The sequence below is a fragment of the Accipiter gentilis genome, chromosome 7 (assembly GCF_929443795.1).
Source record: "Accipiter gentilis chromosome 7, bAccGen1.1, whole genome shotgun sequence".
Classification (NCBI taxonomy): domain Eukaryota; kingdom Metazoa; phylum Chordata; class Aves; order Accipitriformes; family Accipitridae; genus Astur; species Astur gentilis.
This window is the reverse complement of record NC_064886.1, coordinates 8,039,288-8,064,547: the sequence shown is the minus strand read 5'-3', so window position 1 is coordinate 8,064,547 and position 25,260 is coordinate 8,039,288. Positions and strand designations below refer to the sequence as shown.

General features: G+C 40.6%; 1 protein-coding gene across 4 annotated transcripts in view; it reads right to left on the bottom strand.

Annotated features, from left to right (window-relative positions):
- ZDHHC8 (zinc finger DHHC-type palmitoyltransferase 8) overlaps positions 1 to 18,481 on the bottom strand; it is a 123,174-nt gene extending 104,693 nt beyond the window's left edge. For 3 of the 4 annotated variants that reach the window (XR_007506724.1, XR_007506725.1, XM_049805796.1), the window contains exon 1: positions 18,266 to 18,481. Coding sequence is in view for 1 of the 4 variants with exons in the window: in XM_049805796.1 (XP_049661753.1) it covers positions 18,266 to 18,369 (104 nt within the window). In the remaining 3 variants the exon portion in view is untranslated. The remainder of the gene's footprint in view (positions 1 to 18,265) is intronic. The other variant, XR_007506726.1, reaches the window with a different exon arrangement.
- Between the last annotated feature and the right edge of the window lie 6,779 nt (positions 18,482 to 25,260).

Sequence of the window (25,260 nt, the reverse complement as noted above, 5' to 3'; positions counted from 1 at the left end):
CTCAGCCCTGTAACCAAAAACCAGCATTCAACAGGCATTAAAAGCAAAAGAAAACATCGAGTTTTCTATGAGGTTAATGAGTGACAATGCTTTTAAACAGCCAGTCAGAATTAATGCAGTTGACTTTTGAGGTTAAGTAGTAATACCTGCAGCCAGCCCTTATGGGGGTGGGCAGTTCACAGCCGGTGCAGTGGCAGCCTTTCTACCAGTAAGCTCGTCTTCACCAGCAGCTTGCAGACACACAAGAACTGATGTACGTTTGACTCTTGTGCCCGAATAAACTCCCAGCTTGGACTCCAACAACCCCCCAGACCATGACAGAGAAGCTATTAAGGAAGCCATGCAAATGGAAGATACTTGAGTCACATCTGAAGAAGCCATATTAACATGATTCACAGAATCACAATGGAAATTCTGAGGAATTTCGTAAATCACAGTGAGCCGTCGCTGCACTCTCACACTAGATAATTTTCCTGAAGAGTGTTTGTTAAGAGCTACTAAAAACCAAGTAGTTCATATGCAGAAAAAATTAACAAAATTCATTTTCCTCCCAACTTGTCTGACTGACCTTGGTGCTGCCGCTGGGGATGATGAAGGTCAAAAGGGCTTTTTTTTGTTGTTGTCACTATCATTGCTTTGTCACAGACTCCTTCTCCTGTGTGTAAAGATTCACATAAATGTAGAACTGCTAGAACATCTACGCAGAAATTTTTATTTTTTGGGGGTTTGGGTTTACGTGCCAAGGTTCTGGCAGTGGGGCTTGCAGGGGCTGACTCTGTGAGGAGAGCGAGGCTGGGGCTGCCCCACACCAGACACAGCCGGCTCCAGCCGGTTCCAACAGCCCCACCACTGAGCCCGTGTGGAGCAGGTCTCCTGACAGAACTGTAGCCCATGGAGAGCCCACGCTGGAGCAAACGTGTGAGGAAGAAGGAGTGACAGAGAGGGACCGTCATGGACTGACCACAACCCCCCATTCCCCATCCCCTCTGCGCTGCTCAGGGGGCAGGAAGAGGTAAAGAACTTGAGAATGAAGGCATGAAGATGAGCTTGCAAAAATCCAGGGTATTGGGGGGAAGGTGTTCAGTTTTTGTCTTTCTCACCATCCAAATCTATTTCAATTAGCAACAAATTAAATTAATTTTCCCCAGGTTGAGTCTGCTTTGTCCATGATGGTAACTGATATGTGATCTCCCTGTCTTTATCTCAAGTCACCAGCTTTTTCATCTTATTTTCTCCCCTGTGCCGTTGAAGGGGAAGAGCGTGAGAGCGGCTGGGTGGGCGTCTGGTAGCCAACCAAGGTCAACCTGGTAAGGTAGGGTAAAGGGAGAGTCTTGAATGGGAATTCGCCCAACCTGCTCTATGCAGGGCTGTAAGCAGTATGAAGTCCTAACACAGCAAGCGTGCTTTATATTGATGACTCCAGCACCTGGCAGAATCTACCTGCCCAGAGTATTTCCAAAATCTGAAGCCATAAACTGGCAACTCTATAGGAAACATTACAACATGAAACATAAGCAACGGTGTGTTTAAAGCTGCTGTCATCCCTAGCTCTGATCTTTCAAACTCTCATCCTGAGATTCACTACCCTAGCAATGCAATACTGAAGGAATAGATGTAGTGACGAGTCTCACACAAAGCACTGAGGAAGCCGCAGTTTAAAAAAAAAAAAAGAGAAAAAATTATGCTTAAAAACAAAAAAAGGAGAAAGATGATTTCATCAAAAATCAGCCAGCCAGATTTTATTAATCCTGACTGTACTTGCAGGATCTGCAAAGGACTACAGACTGTTGTACTTCCTTACATAATTGTTGCCAATCACCTCTTTAAGCCAGAGACATTGCACAGACAGCAGTCTTACAAAAAAAAATTTAAAGGGGAAAAAAATTTCAACTTGTTGGCTTTAAATTCATTAAGATACTAGACTTGAAGGGAATTCAGGGAAAAGAGATAAGGATTTGAGGAAAAACAAAACAAACAAACAAAAGAAACAAGGGCAACCCCCCAGAATTTGTTAAAGACTATTTAGAATATTTAAAATTGCTGTTGAGCATAAAATGAACAAAAGTAAAAAAAAATAAATATTGCCATATCTAAGTGCCACATTCCCATGATAATATGGAACAGCATCATATGCTGCAATAAAATGTTTTAGCTGATCATTTCTTGTCTTTTTGGCACTCTGCTGACACACTTTTTAAAGTGTTAATTAAAAAAAGAATCAAATCAACACTACAAATTGGATAGACTCGTGCCCTACAGTCTCTTCTGACCACTAATTTGTGGAGCTGGGGCTCAGCCAACTTCCAATGAATCTGTGGAGAGTTTCCAGCAAACTGTCATCGCAGCAGGATGCAGTTCTTGATAGGGTGATCATACATGGCAAGTGAAGTGATGTTGAACTGTCACTACACAAGTCTGTTTTATTGTGCTTGAATCTTCTTTTAAGGCTCATCCAAAAATGGAGATTAGCACGTTATTTCCAAATACACATTTATAATATAATGCACCTAAAACCTCGTAGTATCTGCATGAAAGCGTGCTTTTTGGATTATTGTCACATTGTGGGAGAATGACAAAGAACACTGGACTAGCTGTAGCTCTAGAACACATAGTTTTAACGTTTTTTATATTTATAAATAAAATAGGCCATGACAAGAGACCTGAATGTGGAGTACTTTCCCCTTAGGGATTCTGATTTTTTTTCCTTTCTATTTTCTTTAGTTTGAATAAAGAATTTTAAGATTTCAAATACGTGACTGCATTTTAAGTGTGCTTAGTGCAGCAGCCATCCTATGCTCATTTATTGATTATATTTTTAGGAGGCTATTTCCAAGGTACAGTTAAATAAGCACAAAAAGAAAGCTAATCCGCATGTAGAAACCCACTAATAATAAGTTGGAAATTCAGTGTAAAACTATTGACTTTTGACAGGTTTCTGCTTTCTGAATCTGGACCCAGACAAGGCTACTACAGCACAGAGTAAAAATCAGCAGTGAGTTAGTCAACGCCTCCCATGATGTACCTTCCCTCCAACAGCCTTCAAAATATCACAGGTAAAGTCAGTGAAGTGATAGTTAAATGTTTTTATATTCCTGGAGACAACAAAACTCCTTATGTGTTACTGCCATGGGAAATCAGAACATCGCTTACCACTCTGCAACTTCTTCCTTAGATACACTTCCTTTGTCTAAACATTAAGATGGGAGAAAAATGAAAGAAATCTCTGCTTATTGCAAGATTAATTCACAATAGTAGTATCTTATACTCTCCTGTCTTTCCATCCTGGAGGACAGACTGGTAAATTGTCTGAAGTGTCTTGTAAAAGAGATAATTTAGTTTGAATCACTGTTTTCTGAACTCAGAAAAACAAAGAGCAAACAAGACCTTTTTAAGACTGTTCCTCTACAGAAGACGCAGATTTAAGAGGACTGACTTTTAGAAGGTAGGCTCAGTACTTCCTGAAAATTAGGAAGTCCAATGTGAAAACCAAGGAGGGAAGAGAAGCATGTAAAGACTAGCAGCCACTGGAAAAGATGGTGGGAGCATGTTCAGATATCTGTTGATGGCATTGAGAGTACACAGGTATATAGCAATGTTGCACGATATTTTCCATCCTGAATCACTTTGCCAAATTAACTGGTGGACTGCAGTCTTTCTGATAGCTCTCCCCCTCAGGGAAAATATTTGTCCCACTTTAAGGCTTTAACCAAAATGATTCCATCATTTCCAAGAGGAAGTTGAAGAATGTTATGTTTTTTTCTGTTGAAAAGCTCATCACTTCTAAGTTATGGAACAGGATCTTGTCCTTGGGCAGCAGACAGTCCTCTTTCAGAAGGATACGGACCAGGACATGCAGGATGATAGAGGCAGCTGAAATAACACAACCAGCCAGGAGGACCAACAGCCCTCCAAGGGATTTAAATCAAGCACGCAGTCACTTGAATACCTAGGAATAATCACTTTGCAGTGAGATTTTAATTGGCATGTCAGGAGATCAGAATCAGGTTCTAGCTTTAGATGGGCTTCATCCCATCTGTGTAATTCTTATACAGCTCCATCAAGTTATTTAAGCAGGCTTGGTAAGAAAGAGTGAGAAGGGAACTAAGGGGACAAGTCTGAATTAGATGCAGACTGTTTAACTATCTCAATATAAGTGTAAACTCTTTTTTATTAAAAAACAAAACAAAACAAAAAACCCCAACACAGTACATTGCTCCTTGCTCCAAAGAAACATCTGCCAAAAGAAGAGGCCAAACTGAGACTAAGACAGAATGTATATTAAAACCTTAAGTTTTCTGACTGAAGAGTTAGCAGGACTTGCATGCCCAGGGGAATCAATCCTTCATCAGACATGCAGGCATCCGCCCATCATGCATGCATAGTACTCTGTTTTGGAGACACATCACAACATACACAATGGCAGACTCAGCCCAACAGAAAAGTATTTCTAGGGAAACCATGAAGAAACCTGGCAAGAATAGACACTTTTTTAATGGCAAGTGGATATTACACTCGAAATAGCTTTTCCTCATTTCCAAAGCAGTTGAAGCAACACAAATAAAGAACTCCGTCTGAAAGGTGAAAACAACAGCATAAAGCATATTCATCACAAAATAGCAGGATCCAATGCATCACTCCACTAAACAGGGCTCTCTTGTGTTCAGAAAAGGACAACATAACTGGCAAATTCCTAGACATCTCTTTCCCTGTTGACCAGATCCAACTCTACTTACTTTTCTGCATCAAATAAATTCACAGACTAAGAATACAGAACTTCTTAGTGGGGAAGGAGATAGAAATGTTGGTCAGCCTCTTTGGAGAGGATACCAAATGTGAGTAAGTCACAATAAAGACAGTGACCAACTGAGAGCACTTACAGTTTCCATACAGAAAAATCATTGCATCAATCCATAAAAGCCATGTCAACTCAACAGATGGGATTAGATTTTTAATTGCACCTCATAACCCTGAATCCCTTTTCTCTACTCTGGCATTTCAGAAGAAGGTAAACAAGCAGTGGATCACCCTATGTACGTGTATTGGGCGAAAAGCCTTATCCACCTGAACAGACTGATCTGGAGGTCACCTGTCAAGTGAGAGACTAAGAACTGCAGAAGAAAAGACCCAGCATAAGAGTCAAGACAAGAGGGAGCCAGATAGCCCAGACAGACCCAGAGTGACTGTAAAGACCACTCAGAAGTTACAAAGGAAGTGAGGGATGTACTGTGTAAAGGCGTTAGTGCTTAGTCCAGACCTGTGTCTCTCTCTGAGATGGGCAGTGGCTATAAGTAGTTGCTTATGACACTTCAAAAATCCTGTACTTCTCCATTTCCTTCTGCTGTCAAGTGCCTCTGAAAGGGTGAATCACACACTCAGGTTATGCTAAAAGCCAAGAGCCATGGCAGCGGTCTGCTACAGCAGCTCTGCAGTTCAGGGTCAGTGCAAGTCCTGAGACCAGATACTACAAAGGATAAAAAGTCTGAAAGAAATGATAGGTTAAGAAAATGTGGCTCTGGCAACCACCTTCTTCAGGAGCACTCTAAGGCCCAAAATTCACAACCCCCCAACATCCACCAAGGGAAGAATTAAAAAAACCCACCTAGCTGGTAAAGGGAGAGAAGATAACTGGCTCAGAAGTGCATTTCTATTTTATCAGATATGAATTACAAATCAAACACAGCAGGCTAGAGAACGAATCATTAATTTTTCAGTTCTTGAACCACAGATATCATGTTTAGCTCTATTTCACTAGCCATTGTAACACAATGCAAGAAAAATTATTTGGCAAAAGTAGTTAGCCGTTGTGGAATGACATACAAATAAAAGTTTAAAGACTACAATGTTACTGGTAAACTTTTAAAGACAGACAATGAAGCTTTAGTACATGTATCTCCATATTCATGAAGTCATGCAGATTTAAGTGTTAAAAAACCCAAAACAGTCTTGCTGCATGACATTCCCTTGCATTTGAAGATGGCCCAAACTGACATTAGATGGAGAAGAAACTCTAGAATAAACCATATCTTCAGAAGCCTCCTCTGAAAGAATGATCTCCATTGAGTTTTGGCCTCACAGGACATTAGCCTGGAGTTAACACATATGTGCGAAACTTCCTAAACACTAATACTCCAGTTGTACTGTGCCTCTCTGCCTCAGTTCCCCTCTCTGAGGAACAGGGATGATAGCACTGACAACCTAATTCACAGCTAATGCTGCTGGAGACCAGATGGGACAGAGACTTCAACATAGGGAGTAGCAGTTTTGCCCCAGCTAACTACGAGTGTAAGAAACAGCCACAGATAAAATCTTGCACTTAATACAGAAAATGGATTAAGTGACTTGCCAGAGAGAGTACAGAAAGCTTTTTGCAGGATCAAGACCTGAGCCCAGGTACTAGGTGGCCCTAATAATAGTACTAACCAAAAATAATTTTTAAACACCTGTACCTACATATACACAGCTGAGCATTTTCACAGGTCTGTGTCTTTCACAGCCTTGCCCTCTGACTGAGTAATGGCGTCTCCTGGGTAACTCCCAAATGGGAATCACACATCATCCTACATAAGTCAGGAAGGGTCCCATGAAGGCTTATGACCACGCTCAAAGCTTCCTACCAGAAAGGGCCCAAATGTGAAACAAAAGATCACTATGCTGTGTTCTATCTAGACTTCTTCAGCTCAAGCATTAGAGAATGAAAGCAGATGTTTCCCAACCTGTTGAAAACACTGTTTATCAGCAGCAGCAGGGGCAAATTCAATGTCACATGTAAGACTTTGTATCTTATTATCATTGGAATCTATCTGTCAAATGCCATCTTCTGAAAATACACAAAGATAACACGACCAGAACCATCCCATTTCAAGGAACCAACCCTTTTACTATTATAAACAAAACTGTGTCAGCTTGTCCTCCTCCACTATCCCCCAGCTTCTTGAGAGCGAGAGCATTGCTCATATAAGCAGGCTTTTATTTAAAAATTTAACTTTCAAAATGGATATATTATGTAAGATGAGGGTATGTTCTCAGCAGAGCTCTACTGGGAGGAGCTGAGGTGGTCCTTCCAGTTTATTTGTTGATACAGTTCTGCATCTGGACATGGACTAGAAGTTTTGTTCAGCAATTTAAAAAAAACCCAACACATTGATTTAATGGCCACACCCAGGAAGTTCTGTTATGTTAACCTTGTATTGTCTTTAGACTTTGAAATTTCTGTGGCAAATATTAATCCCCTTTGCTGCTGCAGATGCCACAACTTCCGTACATGAATTGGAAGTTACCTTATCAGATTCAGTGGTTTCGTACCTCCTTCAGTTTGACTCGCACTATGTATCAGGAAACAGACATTTTATATACCTCTTCCTACAGAATTATCAAACTTCGTCATTTGAAAAAAAAATTCCAGTGCCTGTTCATGCTTTTATTGTTTTTGCCACAAAGGTTTGTTAGCCATTTACACAGAGTGCGGTATGTCCAAAGACAGCCTACTTGTGCACTGACCAAGTTAAAAACTATATAGAGAGGCTGTTGCTTTGTACAATGTTATTTTAAAACGCACATAGTATGAAATCTTTCCTTAGAGCTACATTACTACACAAGCTTGTACTTGGTTCTTTGCAGAGTAATTAGCACACAGTGTAAAAAGAGTTAAAGTATATGATGAGAAGTAATGAACCTGTGAATTAGGATACTAAATTATAACTCCATTATAAAACTGATATATAACTCCATTATAAAACTGATATATAACTATAACAGGGTTAGCATGCATGTCCTGTTCACTGTTACGGCTCTACCTGTAGCAGTTTTCACTAGCTTCTGCACACTCCTCAAACAGTTTTAAGCATTTAATGTGGATCAAGGCCAGCTGCAGAAGTTATAACTGAAGACATGCAACACAGAATTGATTTGGAGGTAGGGACCAGAATAACATTTCTCATCCAATAAATCTGTGAGAATGGGGAATGCCAGTTGTCACCTAGACAGCAGTTAAGAAAGGAGACAAGATTCTTTAACCAGAAATGCACATACACAGGAAAGAGTTCATGCTTTTGGGGTCTTGCTAATAATTTTTAACTGAGGCGACATCAGGGGTAAATGCCACATAATGCCCAACAGAAATGAGTCCTGCCAGGCTAAATCCCAACACCATCCTAGTGACCTTCGTGAGCCACAGATGTAAAGTGCAAGGACAGAGCTAATGTCTGTACAACCCCTGAAAATGAACCTAGATTGCCAACTCGAACCACAAACCTCAATGTACATTCAAGGAGTGACTCGTTAGAAAAGTAATTTGCTTCCATGTGGCCAGGCGATTGAGGCAAGGGTTGCAGCAAGATCTTCAAACAGAAAAGATAGATGTGAGACTTATGCACCATACAAGGGAGAAATGAGAAGATAATTTAAAATGGAGGGAGAGGGGAACCTAGAGTTACTGGTCAAAGTCACAGGTTTGACCACATGAGGATGATAATACAGACATCCATCCCCAAGTCCCTGTTCCACCGTTGTGCCTTGGGATGTTGGAGGAGAAGCCAAGTTAACAGTGTGGTTCCAGGGCGAAGTCTCTGGGCAACGGTTCCTGAGCCCAATGCTGGACACAAACGCCACAGAGGGAGAGCGTGCCCACTTACACAACTATGACTCCTGCCACTTGGAGCCAAGAAACTATGCAATCAAATGCTGGGAGGTGGTTCAGCAAGCGGCTGACAGCAGACAAGGGTTAACCACTGGTGCTCAGTGTTATTCGATTATAACACATCTGGAGAGTCTTATTGCTAGGGCAAACATTAATCTTCAGAGAAAGCTAAACATGCAAAATGAGATCTAACTCATGAGAAAAAAATTGAAAGGGAGGTTATACACAATGAAAATAATCCCAAATAACTTTGGAAACTGAACTGGCTGAAATGGGGGAAAGGAAGTGTTTTTCCATAAGAAAATACCTGCCTCTCCCAGCTGACTGGGATCAGAATAAGCAGAAAAGTTTTAGGGTGAACCTTTCCATTTTGAAGCATTTCTGTGATTGACCCAAGTTTAAATTAGTGATGCTTGTTTATAGAAATGTCCAAGCTTTCCTTATTCCCAGCACTGTACTTAAATTGTGTTGATACAGATATTACATTGGATTATTTCCCTGAAGACATGAAAGAGAGCTAATGTAAATGCCAATTTAGTTTTAAGAATCCTGGGAGAGTAAGGCTTTCTCTGACTTTACTTATGAAAGCCCTTATATATTTAAGCAGTTTCAAGTTTGCTTTGTTAGGCTCCAACTTAAAAAGTAATTTGTTCATTTAAGAATATTCTGTGATTAGTTTGGTCTGAGTGCGTATAGGGGTCTTCTGGAGAGTAGTAATTTCAAAGCAGCACATACAAACCTTATTTCCGTTGGAATTACTGAGTAGTCAGCCTCTATGAACACTTCCCTTCATCAAAAAATAATGACATCATTTTATATGTGGCTTGACAACAATCTGTATTTCATGTATTGCCATCTGCATATTGCCTGCCTTGCTCCACAGAGCTTGTTGTCCTCTTGCACAAAGGGCAGCATTTCCTAATTATGTGACTTCACACAGTGTTAAAGTACATAACAAAACGGTGCACATGCATGCTGGAAACAGCCGCTTTGGTGTTTAGATCTAAAATTCAAGAGGTCTTTTTTCTGCACCTGGCTCCACTGTCCTTTGTTACTGGATGTTCTTAACACACAGCAGTAGAGTACAGATATTTCGTAGGGATTTCACATTTGAAGTCCACAAATTCTGCGTTTACACTTTCACGAACAGAAAACCATGGTAACCACTGCAATATCTAAGTATGGGTTACTGTACAGTTTATTCCATAATATTAATCCTGAGAAAAACAAAGAGGCAAGTACCCACTACTGTCTGCATAATAGGTTTAAAGCTCAGAATTTTAGGCATTTTGGACAGCTTTGAAGCAAGTCTAGCTAAATTGCATTAGTAATTGCATAAGAACAATCAGTGACTAATTAAATCCTCTTTCTGGATACAGATTACTGGCTGAAGATTTATGTAGTATACACTATGCTGTGGTGTACTCATTTGAATTAATTATTGCAATCACCAAGCAAGGATCCCCAAAACCACCTCTGTTACAGTAAAGTAAGATCTAGGTTGACTACGTTTTTCCAATCTATGGCATTCATTGCAAAGGGATAATACAGAATTTCCATTAAAAACTGCAGCATTACTGTTTCAACCCCCATGCCTCTTCCTTTCAATTTCATTAGCAGCTCCCACTGACAAATGATCAACTAATAGTAGCTCTGTAACAGTGCAGCCAAATTTAACATTACTCTTGGATTAGTAAGAAAGAAGTCTTGTATCTACTGGCTCAAATCAAAGACAGTAAATCAGTGTTCCACTTTTGCGCTGGTTACACAAGTGTAGCACTGATTCAGCTTTTAAGATACGTCTCCCCACTCCAGTATGCATCTATTTCATGCTCTAAATTGGCTTATACCATCTTATTGCTGTATTCCAGACATCTTCCAATGCAAGCTAAACAAAACTTATGGTTTCCCCTTGTAAGCCTTGAAAAGTTTCCTTGTAGCTTATACACTAAGAAAATTAAGAACAGAAAACCTGTCTCAGGTCATCTTTCACAGGTCCCACATAGATCCCTATGCCACAGGGTGCGACAGTTGATTTCAGTTAAGAAGCACCTAGTAACAGAGTAAGTTGTTTACACGAAAATGTTAAGTGTATAATTAATTAACAACTGTCCCAGGTAATGAACCTAAAAAATCAGACCTCCAAGGTCACCACATGTATCTGTCTCTCAATTTAAGTTTTATTTGTGCTTTGAACAGTAGCATCCCTTAATTTACATGACTAACAAACCAATTGAGTTCCCATGTCATTTGAACAATTTTGCATAGATTGCTTCTATTTATAAAAGGAGACACGTGTGGCATTCTCGGACAAACATGGACAGTATTTAAATGAGCATCTTGAAAAGGACTTTATACAAAAATAGAAAAATTGCTTTTATATTCATGCACAAAAGGCTGAGAGGCCCACCCTGATCTAATTGAGACACTCTCTCATTCCTATTTCCATACATCCTTAATCTCTGCTCATTAAGAAAAATAGAAAGGAGGTTGCTACCGATATAAATCACACACTGACGACAGCTGTGGATGGCCCAAGTACAGGAATAACTTTCATTGCATTAGCTCTTCTGCCTTTAAAACTAGATCTACAGTGAGCATTGAAAGGCCACTGTGATGGCTACATGCAGATAGCTGTGCATCTGTTGTGGTTTAACCCCAGCCAGCAACAAAGCCCCACACAGCCGCTCACTCACCTCCCTCACAGTGGGATGGGGGAGAGAATCAGGAGGCTAAAAGTGAGAAAACTCATGGGCTGAGACAAAGACAGTTTAATAGGTAAAGCAAAAGCCATGCAAGCAAGCAAAGCAAAACAAGGAATTCATCCCTCACTTCCCACGGGCAGGCAGGTGTTCAGCCATCTCCAGGAAAGCAGGGCTCCATCACGCGTAACGGTGACTTGGGAAGAGACAAACGCCATCACTCCGAACGTCCCCCCTTCCTTCTTCTTCCCCCAGCCTTATATGCTGAGCATGACGTCTTATGGTCTGGAATATCCCTTGGGTCAGTTGGGGTCAGCTGTCCCAGCTGTGTCCCCTCCCAACTTTTTGTGCCCCCCCCAGCCTACTCACTGGTGGGGTGGGGTGAGAAGTAGAAGAGGCTTTGGCTCTGTGTGAGCACTGCTCAGCAATAGCGAAAACATCCCTGAATTATCAACACTGTTTTCAGCACAAATCCAAAACATAGCCCATACTAGCTACTATGAAGAAAATTAACTCTGTCCCAACCAAAACCAGCACAGCATCCTACAGCTGAAGATGTCTCGCTATTTACTACCATCAACAAAGATGATTTTCCTTTTCTGTCTCCCAAACTACAGGAAGAAAAAATATTCCTGTTGATAATAAACATTGGGGTTTTTTTCTAAAGGAATGAATTTTAATAGCTTTCAGAAGTGTTCTGTATTGCCAACTTTGCTGATCCCCTTGGAAGCAAAGATGATAGAATCAACTAGTTAAAAGCAATAAAACTGAACTCTCTTCCAGCATTAAAAAAAAAATAAAATAAAAATTTCACACTTCAGTTAAATGGATTTTCCTGTTGAGATTGCCTTTTTATCTTGCATGACAAGTTTGTCTAGATTCTCTTTACAAAAATTATATACTGAGATGAAATTGCCACAGCTTAAAAGGACATTTCTTTGTCATAACAAGAATAAATATTTTTCAGAAGCTGACAGACATGACAACTGAGATGACTCAGGTCAGCCTGGCACACCTTACCTTTTCTGGATCACAAGTAAAGTGGACAGGGAAAACCTGCCATTAAAGATACATTAAGATGGAAAATGTTAAGGTATCTCAGGAGGCTTAAACTGCACTGCTTGAAATCAGTATTTGTGAAGTCAGTTTTGAAATTCACCTGATTAAACTGATGCACACTTTTTTGCACACCCTTTTTCCTCTATATAGTGTGATCTGCATGGCTGTCAGTGAATGTATACTTTGTGAAGCTGCTCCCTACCAGTTCCAGCAATTTCTTGATTTGGCATGTGGGAAGGAAGGGGGGAAAAAAAAAATAAAAAAAAAAAAATCAGCAATACGTTAATACTCCAAGTAACGAAGTATGGTTTGGAAAGAAAGTTCAAGAAGGGGGAATTTGTTCTTTTTCACAATTAGCATTACCATTATCAAATGAACCCCTAGAATGGCTAGAAACAGACAAGGAAGATGAGCTTTATGTTGCAAAGGTTTCGGGATTACAAGGATGTCTGGTATGACTGTTCAGCTAGTACCAGGAGAAGTGGATAAGCAGAGTGGCAATGTTTCCACGTGCTTGCATACACACCACAGTAAACCTTGAACTTCTGGCATTATACATCGCAAGCAACGGCCACCAGAGCTACACCCAAATCCACAAGCAGCCTTCAGCAAGTTATTAGACAGAGGCCAAACCATAAGAGGGATGCAAGTTCACACTCCAAGGCAGAATTCATGCCGTCCAGCAGCATATTAAGATTAAACAATCTGAGCTATGATTTTATCTTTATTTCCTTTTTTTTGTGCATCTACTTATTAGCATCCAGTTCTGTTTCCTCTAGGCTGGTATAAAATGCACCTGCGTTACAGATGAAGCTCTATAACATCTGTAATATACACTCTAAATCACATTTTATCATTTGTTCTAACTGAAATCAGAACACTGAACTGGCAGAAGTGAACATCTGAACATCTGGAACTGGAGTTCACCTTAAAATACTTTAGGTAAGAAAAACATCTTTGGATACAAATCAAATTCACTAAAGCAAAGATGATCTTCTAACTTGACCTTTGCTAGTGACTAAACAAACCCAAGTCAAAAAAGCAGACGATGCTTTCCCCTTTTTAGATCTATGAACATATACAAGTCGTGGGAGGATGAGATATTACAGATAGTTCAAGAATTTAGGTACACATATAATTACATTTCCATTAACTATCATCCAGAATGGTTACTATAGTTTTGAACTTTAAAATGCTATACATATTTTAGGGCTATTCCAATGCAGTATCAGATAACTGGGGGGTAGGGGGGACACACGACACGGACGACAGGGGAAGTGCTGATGATTTAAGAAGTGCATTTTTCATAATATAAGTGTATCTGAAATCATACACAGCTAACCTGTATGTTTAAGCCATTGCAGAAATGCTGAGTCTTTCCAGTTCATGAAAAACAGTAACATGATATACAAATGTGGGGGGAATACCAAAAATGTTTTTAAACATTCATGAATGAAGCCGAGTTTTCCTTCTTGCTAAGGTAAATCCACCAGCCCTGCTACTGAGTACAGTCTACCTTCCATTCTTTCTCCTTCTACCATCTGAATAGCAAGAGTATAAGCTACTTCGCTATTTTCTTTCCATCCCTGCCGTGACTTCAACTTCATTTGCTCTTCTACACCAATTTATCACTCCTCAGTTGTTTCCTGAAGGTTATTGATATTAAATTCCCCTGTGTCACAGACTGCATTAAAAGTGCCAATTGCATATGTCTGTGGCATATACCTATGATTACCACCCATTATGACTTCTAAGAACAAAGTTGAAGTCTCATTTTCAGTAATGACTGAATGAATTTTCACCTTACTTGTGCTTTCACTTCACCTAGAAAATTACCCATTTTATTATCCCATTTAAGCAAGTAATATACAGCAGTGTTACTACCATTATATCAAAGAAGTAGTGGCAGCTGGACCTTTGTTATGAATTACGTGTTTCTGCTATATTTCAAAGATACTCAAGTGACTGCACCCTACAGAAAACGTAGTCTGAAAATGGGTATTTTATCAGAAATTTCTAGTCTACAATATTCAGTGAAGGAATGAAGAGCTTTTTTTCTCCTTACTAAAATGAGCCACCGTTTTTCCTTAAAGCCTTATGCTTTTAGCTTGCTATGTAATCTATAGATACAGGAATTGCAGCTGCTAAACGAACTCAGAGGTTCTCAGCACTAAAAACTAAATTAAGTAGCACAATTTAAACACGTGAAGAGAACTATTAGCTCCAGAATAATCATAAAGTCATGTTAGGTTGACCTGGAAAAGACCTTTATGATCATCAAGTCCAACTGTAATAGTTCATTGGGTGACGTTATGCTTTACAGCATTATGCTTACTGACAAGCTGCATTCTCTACTAATACTGAAGTTACACAACCTAAAATAAGGTGGGAAGTTCTCAAAACTCAGGTTCTTTGAATAAACACACTAAGCTTTGCATCATAGCAGTCAGTAGTCAAAGGCATAAGAGCCCATATTTCACTGAAATAAGTTAAATTGCTATCTCTAACAAAAGGCCTTATGAGAAATATGAAGAAAAAAGGTTTGCTAGAAGTAATTTCAGGTCTGCTACAACTGAATCACTCTGGATTCTTGCAATGTTAAGAAGAATTACATCTTCCTTCATTATGCTATCCAATTTGTTCATATAAGTAGATTAACCTAATCATTATATATAACATTATTGATACATTCCTTCATAATGCGTGGAGTTAATGCTTGTTTACTCTCCTACTGTGACAAATTAGACCACCTACTCACATGCTTGTATTTATTATTAAAGGAACACACATGGAGTGCTAAAAGCCTGCGATAATACAACTGCAATATTTAGTTGCCTTTCTAGGCAGTAATTTTGACAGCTAAATAGTTTAGTTCCTCCTCATAAAACCAGAAGGAATATAACAGCGACACAGTGAAACCTAAATAGTTAGCTGAGGAAAAAGAATAAAGGAGAATCTATAATAGAATTTTCCCAAATTAAGGGTACCACTGATCAATACCACCATGAACTACTAGCAGATACTGTGTATTTCAAACACTCTTTATATGCTGCTGTTCAGCAAAGGTGTTTGGACAAAAGCTAAAAAATAAAGACTACACTGCTAAAAAGCTAACCCTGGCCTTAAAGTTCAAAGAGCTTTTCATCTAGCAGAAGACACTCATAACATGTGGCTTGAGCCCACAAACACGTCTAGGGAGAAAGCCGAGTCAGAGCTTCTGTTTTGCATACATGTTAGTCAGAAATGTTTCCAGTACCCTAGAAGGATTAATTTTTCTATTCAGTAAGTGGATTAAAAAAGAGTTATTATTAAATTTTTCCACATATATTAACCTCCATTATTCAGTTCCACTGCACTGAAGTTGCTCAAGTCCCTGATAACCCAGTGAGCTAATCTGCACCCAAAATTTGATATCCGAGTCCCATCCACCATCAGTTTCATGTATTTATCTACAGGTTAGTTCATTAACAGACATAGCACAGAGCTTAATGACGCAAATAAGGAATTAATAAACACAAATATAAATCTTCATCTGATAAAGTTCTTGTGCTATGACAAGCAAGCATGGAGTGTATCAATAACACTCCTGAAAGCAATTTCAGGCCAATGTCTCAACTGCTGCATATGAGACATCTACCTAACATCAAAAGAGTTGTGCAAATCAACACCCCTGAAAATTCAGGTCTCTCTCAGCCTTGAATAATATATCACAACAAAAAGATCTTCAGGACACAAAACACTGTCTGTGGAAAAAGATAAAAACTGGAGAGGCTCAGGAAAGGCCAGCCCCCCCCCCCCCCCCCCCCCCCAAGACACTAATCTCATGCATACTACTTGCTTTGATTCCAAGACAAAGATAGATTTTACTAAAACTGCTCTGGATCAAAACCAACAGCAATTCCATACAAATTTATCTGAGTATTTTTGAATGGACAGGACTTCAGATACTGCCTGACAACAGTTGCTCAATTATGTGTTACTTTTATTACGCACAAGACTTGGCAGCAGCAGAGAACGTATGTCTGAGACAGTCCTCAAAAAATTTACTAACACTTCAAGATGCACAGGCCAAGTTACAATATGGAGAGATCCTAAAAATACTTCATTTTGCGTGTAATTATTCACTGATAACAGAGGGAGCAGAGTTAAGTCTGAGATTCGGTAATAGACTAAAGCCAATTGCTGCTTCTGTACAGTAACAAATTCTAAAACGAACATCTCAGTCGATGTCCTGCTGCCAAAAGGATGTTTCAACAACAACTGTGTTACCAGGAAAGTCTTCGATCACTAAGCAATTTGTAGCTCTGCGTTGGAAGTATCATGTGAAAACAAACATACAGCTTCCAAAACAACCTTTGCATACATCCATTTCTCAAGATGCAGGAAAAATAAACACTGGCATTAAGACCCCTTTTTTTTGACTATGAAACCACTTAAAAAATATTCACAACACCAGTGTCAACCAAGTTCATTACAGAAGCCAACTTCTGTCTTGCGTTTGCCCGCGAGCGCCAAACTATAATTAGATGCCCATATGATGAATGATAGGCTTATACCTGTACCAGTTCTTGGGGCTTGTACCAGTTCTTGAAAGAGTATAATATCCTGAAAGGATTTACCAGCACTTCATATCAAATGCATGAAAAACAAGCAACGAGAAATCACGTCACATTGTCAAGAGCATAACTCACAGTGTCAAAACCTGTTCCGATTAAAGAAACTGTTAGACAAAACAATATTTGCATTTTATTCCGAAATCCTGCATTAAGATTACCATACCAGTAATGAGCGTTTTGAAACATCGAGAATCATATCACAGCCAAACCAAGAAAGATAGACAGAGACACACATTCCCACTGTTACGTAGCCTGCTGCTTCTAACAGCTTCACTGAGCTCAGTTAAAAAATTAGCAATGGCAAACCAAGGAAACCAGTTTCAAAATAAGTGAAACAATAAATCTTAATATCCAAGAGCAACCTTTTCACCTTCCCAAAAAGCAGCTTAGTCACAAGCTCATTTCAGAGCCCAGTTTTGTAGCATCTCTCCCGAAACACCGACAACGCCTCTGCAGGGAAGCTGCCGTTACCCCAGCATGGGAAGGGTTAGCGATCGACATAACTCAAGTTTATATAAAGGGAGGGGAAACAGAAAGCTAAAGCACTACACCACTCACATATTAATGTAACTACAGGAGATCTGCAAGCCGACCGCCAGAGCTCAATTTTGCATTTAAGGGAGAAGGGAACGAGAGAAGAGGAAACAGGGAGGGGAAAAAAAGTTTCCCCCTCCCTCCTGCCAGCAAATCTAAATGCGCTCATTAGATCCTCAGGCTTTTAGGACCAGTTACATTAAAAAAATTATGTAGAATCCGTAACGCTTAGACTAGGACTCCGTCCACCACTTCAGAAGGCTCTGCCGGATAAACCCCGAAACACCCGAGATCCACGGAAAAGGCCAGCTCTCCCTCCCGAAGCAGGAGAGACTCCGGCCAGATAAAACGCAGGCTGGATTCACGCCTCCCGGCACCGGGGCGGCTGTGCCCGGAGATGCGTTTCTCTCCCGCACACCAGCCCCGCTCGCACAGCCCGGGGAGAGGGGGGCCGCGGTTAACTGGCGTCTTCGACGGACCCAGCCGGCAGCTGCAGGAGTCCGACGGGGCTTACGTGCCGTGAAATGGTGGATCTGACCGTCAGGCACGTTTTACCAAGAAGCCTCTGCAAACCAAAGCCGGGAAGGGATAGCAGGAGGCAGGCAGGGAGCGGGACCGGCAGCGGCAGGGCCTGGAGGAGCTGTCAAGCCCAGCCGCCTCCCCCCGCCGGGCCGGGCGGCCCCAGCCCGGGTCCCCCCCTCCGCCAGAGCGGTACTTACGTGAAAACAAAAAATAAAGTAGTCGAACCCACTAATAAGGCAGCTGCTGTGGAGACAGGGATGTATTTGGTAGGTTTAAACCTCTTTCCAGTGCTGCTGGGCATCCTGTAGTTTACACATCACTAGGTAAATCCAACCCGAGAGGAGGGAGCCGGGAGGATGCGGGGACCCTCCGGCGCGGGGAGAGCGGGACCCGGGCGGCTGGGAGGGACGGGAGAGGGACGGCGAGCAGCTGACCTCCAGCACAGGAAATCCCACCCACACCGCCCGGCCCACTCGGCTGATGTCAACCGGCCCCTTAAGGTAGCGCTGCGGGGAGAGAGGGGCGCGCAGCCAGCGCGGCCCCGCGGCGCCCGGGGACGGCGACGGGGCCGGGGCCGGGAGCGCCGGCTCCCCGGGGCAGCCCGAGCCACCGCCGGCCGGGGCGCAGCGGGGAGTGTCCCTCCCGCAGCAGGGACGGATCCGCCGCAGCAGGGTGGATCTCGTCCTCTCCCTCTTACGAGGAGAAAAGGGGGAAAAAAAAAAAAAAAAAAAGAGAGAGGAAAAAAAAAGGGGGGGGGGGGGGAATTTATTGAGCTCTGCAAGGCTCTTTGTGGGACATTAAGCCTGCTTTAACAGTTCGCTCTACAACGCTGCTCTAGAGCTTGGGTGCGAAATGCCAAAATACCGCGGCTGTGCGAGCTGCCGCGCTGCTGCAGCACCCCGCTGAACTCGGCAGGGCTCTGCGCCAAGGAGAGGGTCCCCTCAGGAGAAGCGTATTGCAGGACCAGGGCCTGCAGTAAATTCAGAACCGGTCAAGTTGGACACAAATTGTGCGGTGCTAGCTCGGTCAACAAACCCCTACGTTTTATTCGGCTAAACCCAGATGCACAGTGTTGAGAGAACTGCTGCGCTCTGCCAAATTTGGCAAATTCTAAGATAAGTAACTGACTGCAAACGTAACTGAAATTACACTATACTCTGTTCTTTTTAAATCTCTTCTCTATTAGCATCAGGAGGCAGACATCAGAGGTAATTTAAGGTAACATCAGAAAGTTCACCAAACCAGCTTTCTAAAGAGCTCTGTGTGAATAGCTACTCTGTTCACATTCAGGAGGCACCACCCAGGAGCTCTCCTTACTCAGAAGAGGGAGGAAGGGTTCAAGGCCACTTGGAAGTTTAGAAATCAAGACCAGGAGCTGCAGCTTGCTCCCTCCCTCCTGCTTTCTTCCTCAGCTAATCCCCCATTTGCAGCTGCCACCACGCAGATAACCACTGCATAGACAACAAAAGCCACACCTGCAGCTTCTGTTGGATGTTCTTAAAAGTCAGCTTGCCCTAGAAGGTATATACTCCAGTCCTGGTCTGAAAGGACATTATAATTTCCCATTTTAAGAGACTAGGTGAGCTCCACAGTCCTAGAGGTATTAAGAACAGAAAAGTAAAACACAACAAAAAAGCAAGTAATGGTCCTCAACTTCACAGGAAAAAAAAAAAAAAAAATTGTGAGCATCAGCTTTAATATAAGCAAATCCAGCAAGTTCCAGCCTGAAGGCATATGGTTATGTGAAATCTCAGCTTTTGCTAACAACTGCCACCCTCAAAAAAAAAGTATTCTCTAGCCCTCTAAGAACAACTTTAAAAATGTTAAGTTTTGTCCAAAAGGGACTAAAGCCAGAAGACAACTTAAAATGAACTCCAGACTTAAGTTTTTGAGGAAAGGGAGGGACACCTACTTAAGTTATTTTTGAATGCTTGGGGGACCTTGAATGTTTCCTATGCTTCACTACTCCTTGTCATGCCAGCTTATTGAAATAAATGATTCTTAAAATCTTTGTAAATAACCAAAAGGTCAACAACTTTACACAGAACCAAACTCTGCATACTAATCTGAAAGCCTTCAGGTGCACCTACACTGGCATATTAAGTTGGATCAGAAGTGTACTTTGAAAGCAAATCTCTTGATCACCGTCACTGCAGTTTGATGCATATTGCTGAGTGGTCTCAAAGCAGGTAACTGGATTCCTTTCCAACAAAACTAAGCCAAAAGACACATTTCAGGAGCACACCTAATACACTCCAGTCATAAGTTAGTTTAGCACCACATACATGACATAAGCAGAGACTTCATCATTTTCATAATTTCAAGCCCTTTCCTCCCCCCCCCCCACTCAAGCAACATTTTTTGTGAAGAATTTCAGTTGCAAACAGAACCCTGATTATTTTTCCACTGTTATTTTTATTTTAAACTGCAAAATGTTATCATAAGGAGCATTATAGACCGTTCATGAAGTTTGGTTAGCATCCTGTAATGGATGATACGACTTACTCAAACACATTTATTAGGGCTTGAAAAGTAATAAAGAAGTTATCTCCCAAGTGACAGTCAGATCTGCATTTTTTAGCATGGACATGCAAGTTTCCTTTCTAGGTGAGCAACAGAAGCATCCTGACAAGTTTCTAGCAGGAGTTAGGGAGCAATACACACAAGTTCATTAAGATACATATTTGGAGCTTGGCGATTTACTGAAATTTCATTCTTTTTAAGGACAAAGCCCTTCTGGAACAGTAACATTCCTTGATGAGAATACAGGAGTTATTCTCAAGGAGACTATTCCTACTCTGTTCTCTGCCCTGCATTGCTTTCAATTGTATTTTTCCTATATTCCTATATGGATTCTCACCTCTCTAGAAGTCTGCTTCTCAAAGGCAGCTTTGCACGTGGGGAGGATTCAGTGCTCCTGCTCCTTCCACCCTTCGGAATGGTTTTCTCTTTATCGCTCCAACATGCCAATGCTTCTCCACAGTCTTACTAACAGCCCTAACTTAGAGCACCAATCTTTCAAACCACTCCTGTTCTGAAGGGAGGTACTCAGCAGCAAGCAACTTTGGGGTTTCGGGTTTTTTTTGTTTTTAAAGTCTCCTAGCCATGCAACACTTTAGTGAGGGACACTAAAGATAACAGCGTGAGTACATGGTATCAGGGCACAAAGAATTGTAGCTTTCATAGCAATAAAAAAAGCGCATCTCCAAACCTCAACAGATCTTGAAAGATCACTGCGCAAGCTGGTCTGGGCTGCACAGTCATCCTGTGGATCAAGATACTTTTGCTGTGCAGCAGTGCAGTCATGCAGAACCAGCATTTCCGAAAGAGGGCTGAGACATTCCATGTTACAAGGCTACGGTGTTACGCTGAATTGTGTTTTGAGATTTATGGTTTTTGCTGCACGTTGTAGATTACCTATCAGAACGCAATAAATTTCGGTAATTTGGTGTCCAACAATTCTCACAGTTCACCTTATTTCCTTCCCACTAACATTCCTGTTCCTGAGAATGTTCTATTTTCAAGACAGCATAAAGCACTGCTGAGCAACATTCAATCTCGCTATTAAAAGGCAAGTACTCTAAAGCCATGAGATGACTCTACCATTCAAACAGTAAGGATGTCTGAAGAGGACTTGACTAAAGCAGAACAGGCACATCCCAGAACTGCTCTCCTGGAACACCTTTATTTCAAGGACTGTAGTTTCTGGATTCACACTACCTTATTAGCATGCCAGAACATTTTGGCAGCATTGAGGTAAACAGCAACAGCAGCATGAGTTAGGAAAAGATTTAGTGGCTACCCAAAGAACTAATACAGCTACAAAGAACAATCTAAAAATAATCTGGCAGAGTATGGCTACTAATTGCATATCTTTTTGCAAGATTGTACTCTGAGGTTTTAGCCCAAAAGAGAAAGGGCCAACCACAGAAGCTGTGTCTGAGCCACATGCCAGGGTACCATTCTCCAAGCTGGTAAGATGAAAGGAAACTCATGACAGAGCAAGCATCAAGAAACCTCAATTGCCATGCAATTTTCATATCAAATCATGGCACTAACGTTAGCTGGAAATCAGCTACATGGTTAAGATAATTCTTTTATTTTGCACACTTGGAAGTACTGAAAATCCCTGGAATCTTTTAGTGGTCACAAGGCAATATAGCTCCTAGCTTGTATTAACTGTTGTCATTAGACGATGACCAGAATAAATAATTCTACTTTTCTTACCGTATTTGCTTACCACAACAAATGCATTGCCAGCCCACGTAATATGGGTGACCTGCGAACTGTTCAGGGTGACTGGCAAGACCCTGGAAGATCAGCAACTAGGTGTTTCATAAAAGCTGTTTTTCCCTCAAACTTGCACTGCTCAGTACATAGGACATCTGGATCACCATGAGCAGCGTGGTGCTGGCAAAAAGTCCAAGCAGGCTAGACAGTTCTGGGTACAAGCCAGGCCTACTAAGTTACCTATTGGAACTTTAATATGACAATTTTCATTTAGTTGGTCAAGTTTATTTCTTACTAGATATATCAAGAAATTATTGCCTAATAATGGCTTTTCAGTAGCCTAAACAGATATCCCACATAACTTTCTAGATTCTTCCAGGGAATAGCATTTGCTTAGAACAGAACCCACGTAACATGTATTTCCGAACTGCAGCGATGGGGCATGTCAAGTTGCATTTATGATGAGACTTTGATTACTTTATTTACAGACTGATTCCTAAACCATCCCCACAAGAAACTACTTACATTAGAATAATGTAGGCCTCTGAACAGTTTTGAAGATTCACCAACCATCCTGTTTAAAACCATTAACAAGGTGTAATTCTCCTCTACTAGGATGGAATATCACTCTAAATGATGCTGCTGAAACTGAGAAAGCCAACAGTGGTTCATGTACCAGCAAATAAATTAAGATACTAAAACTGATAAGCACTATTTACAAGAAGCAATGTAACTTTAATTATACACCTAGTAGAATAGACTTGAGAAATATCCTCCAAAGAATGCAAAATATTCAGTCACTTTAATGTCCAATCCATCTTTGTTGATGTTTACATAGCTATAATTGCTTTTATGGAAAAACAGCATTAGAAAACTATATACTTTTAGCTACTTGAAATGAGGACAGCCAACACAACATGAATAGGCAAGAACTTGTGACACCATTACTTCTCTGTTAAGTAAATTGCACATCTTGATAGAACAGTTAATATCTACAATACAGTGAATCAGCTGATGCAAATTTGTACTAAGACTGATAAACAACAAAGACCTGGACTTCTCCAACTTGAAAGTTGAAAATAAGTTTAAGACTATAAAGTTCAGGAAATACTTGCAGTAGTCAGAGACCTTCCACAAAATAAGTTTGCTGTACATAACATCTAATCCAGAATTATGCTAGCACCTTGTACTTAAAACATTTGTCATTATATTGGTTAAAAGCATAACAGATAATCTATACCCCACAAGCCCTAGCTTCACCATTAATACTTAAAAAAGTATTTCTACAAATGTAATTTATTTATGGATCTAATGTAGGCAACAGTTTCACTAGGAGACTATACCAAACTAGTTACACAAGCAAGTCTTTCAAATATGAACAGGTCTTAAGTCAGTGGTTAATGTCTAATGTGATAGAAGCAGACAAAAGTTTTCCATACTTAAATCTGCATATTGGAAAAACACAGCAGTGGTTATAAATCTGATGCATAGCTGTAGATACTAGTAACTATTCAATGCTCAAATATGAGGAGATTTTTTTGCTCCTGTGCTTGTCAGTTTTCACAGCTTCAAGAATTATTTCCTTATTATATAATTGCACAAGTTGCTTACTTGAGAGAACACCTTGTTTTCACATGAACTACAGTCTGAGAAATCACTTACATGCACAATCTACTCTACAGCTGATTACTTCAACCTTTTCTTCACCAAGCAAAATAATTCTGGTCTGTTGCAGTTGGTTTTTGTCATCTCCTGACTCTGAAAATGATACATTATCAAAGATTGTTAGTGAAAGACTGGTAATTTCTTTTACTTCTATTTTAAAGGCAATTCTAGCTAAATCTAATTAGGAAGACTTTTAAAGTAACTCCTAAATAAGCCATCATAAAAGCAAAAATTTAAAAAAATGAAATCCGTTGTACACACCCCTCACTTCACTAAACTAGTGCAGGTTTACACACAGACAAGACCTCAGGAATTTAAGAACACTTTGAAATTAGTTTGGCTAATCAAAATTAAGACAGCAGCTTGCCATAGACACCTTAGAAAATACAGCTTGCTAGAAACAAGCTGGACCAGGCAGAACAGATAGGTGTACTGGGAACAGAAGAACATAAATGCAGACAACTACAGAGACTTAAATGGAGAGAGGTCTGGGTTTGTTTTAAATAACCACACCACTGTTTTAAGTACTCAGCATTGAAAGCTGATGGCAATCTGTACAGGAGATCAAAAAACAATAAGGCAGTTTATAATGTTATCTCCCCCACAATCTCCATTTCTACACAAATAGTTACAATTCAGTATTAGTAAGGTATCAAGCTAAGTTTTCTGAACTCTGAATCAGCCTCGTCTTTAGAGAAAAGTTTCTAGTACCATTAAACTTCTTAAGTTATTCAAAGGAATGCATTGAGATGAAGCAGCATAAAGCACAGCATTTCTGTTGTGGGAAGTCAGAGTTCAGCATGACTCGCCATAGCCATAAAGCACACCATCCACCTTCTGGACCTGACAGATTCTCAAATTGGGAAATCCATACTCCTAACTGGTACAGTTGGTCTGGGCTGCAGGTGGCTCCTTCACAGGCAAGGAATTACTGCTCACACTGCGGATGCTTTCTGAACCAAATGCCTCCCTACACATCTACAGAATACCAAGTGAGAAAAGAGATGGTGTACCTGCACACTTCGTCCTCCTCCTCTTCTGCACAGCCCTATCGCACTTCTTGCCGTTATGAAGGTATATGTACAAACTGATCCCTTGTTTTTCAGTTAAATCCTTCATATTTTTAAATTAAACTTTCCAAGACATTTAGTAACAAAATTGAAAGAACCATTCAGACTTGTATTTTTGCCCTTTACATACAGGTATTTCCTGAGCATGTTGCATCAAAAATAATAAAGATTCACAACATTCTCATGTCTGCATAGTGTTGAGAAGAACTTTAATTTTCTGAGTTTTT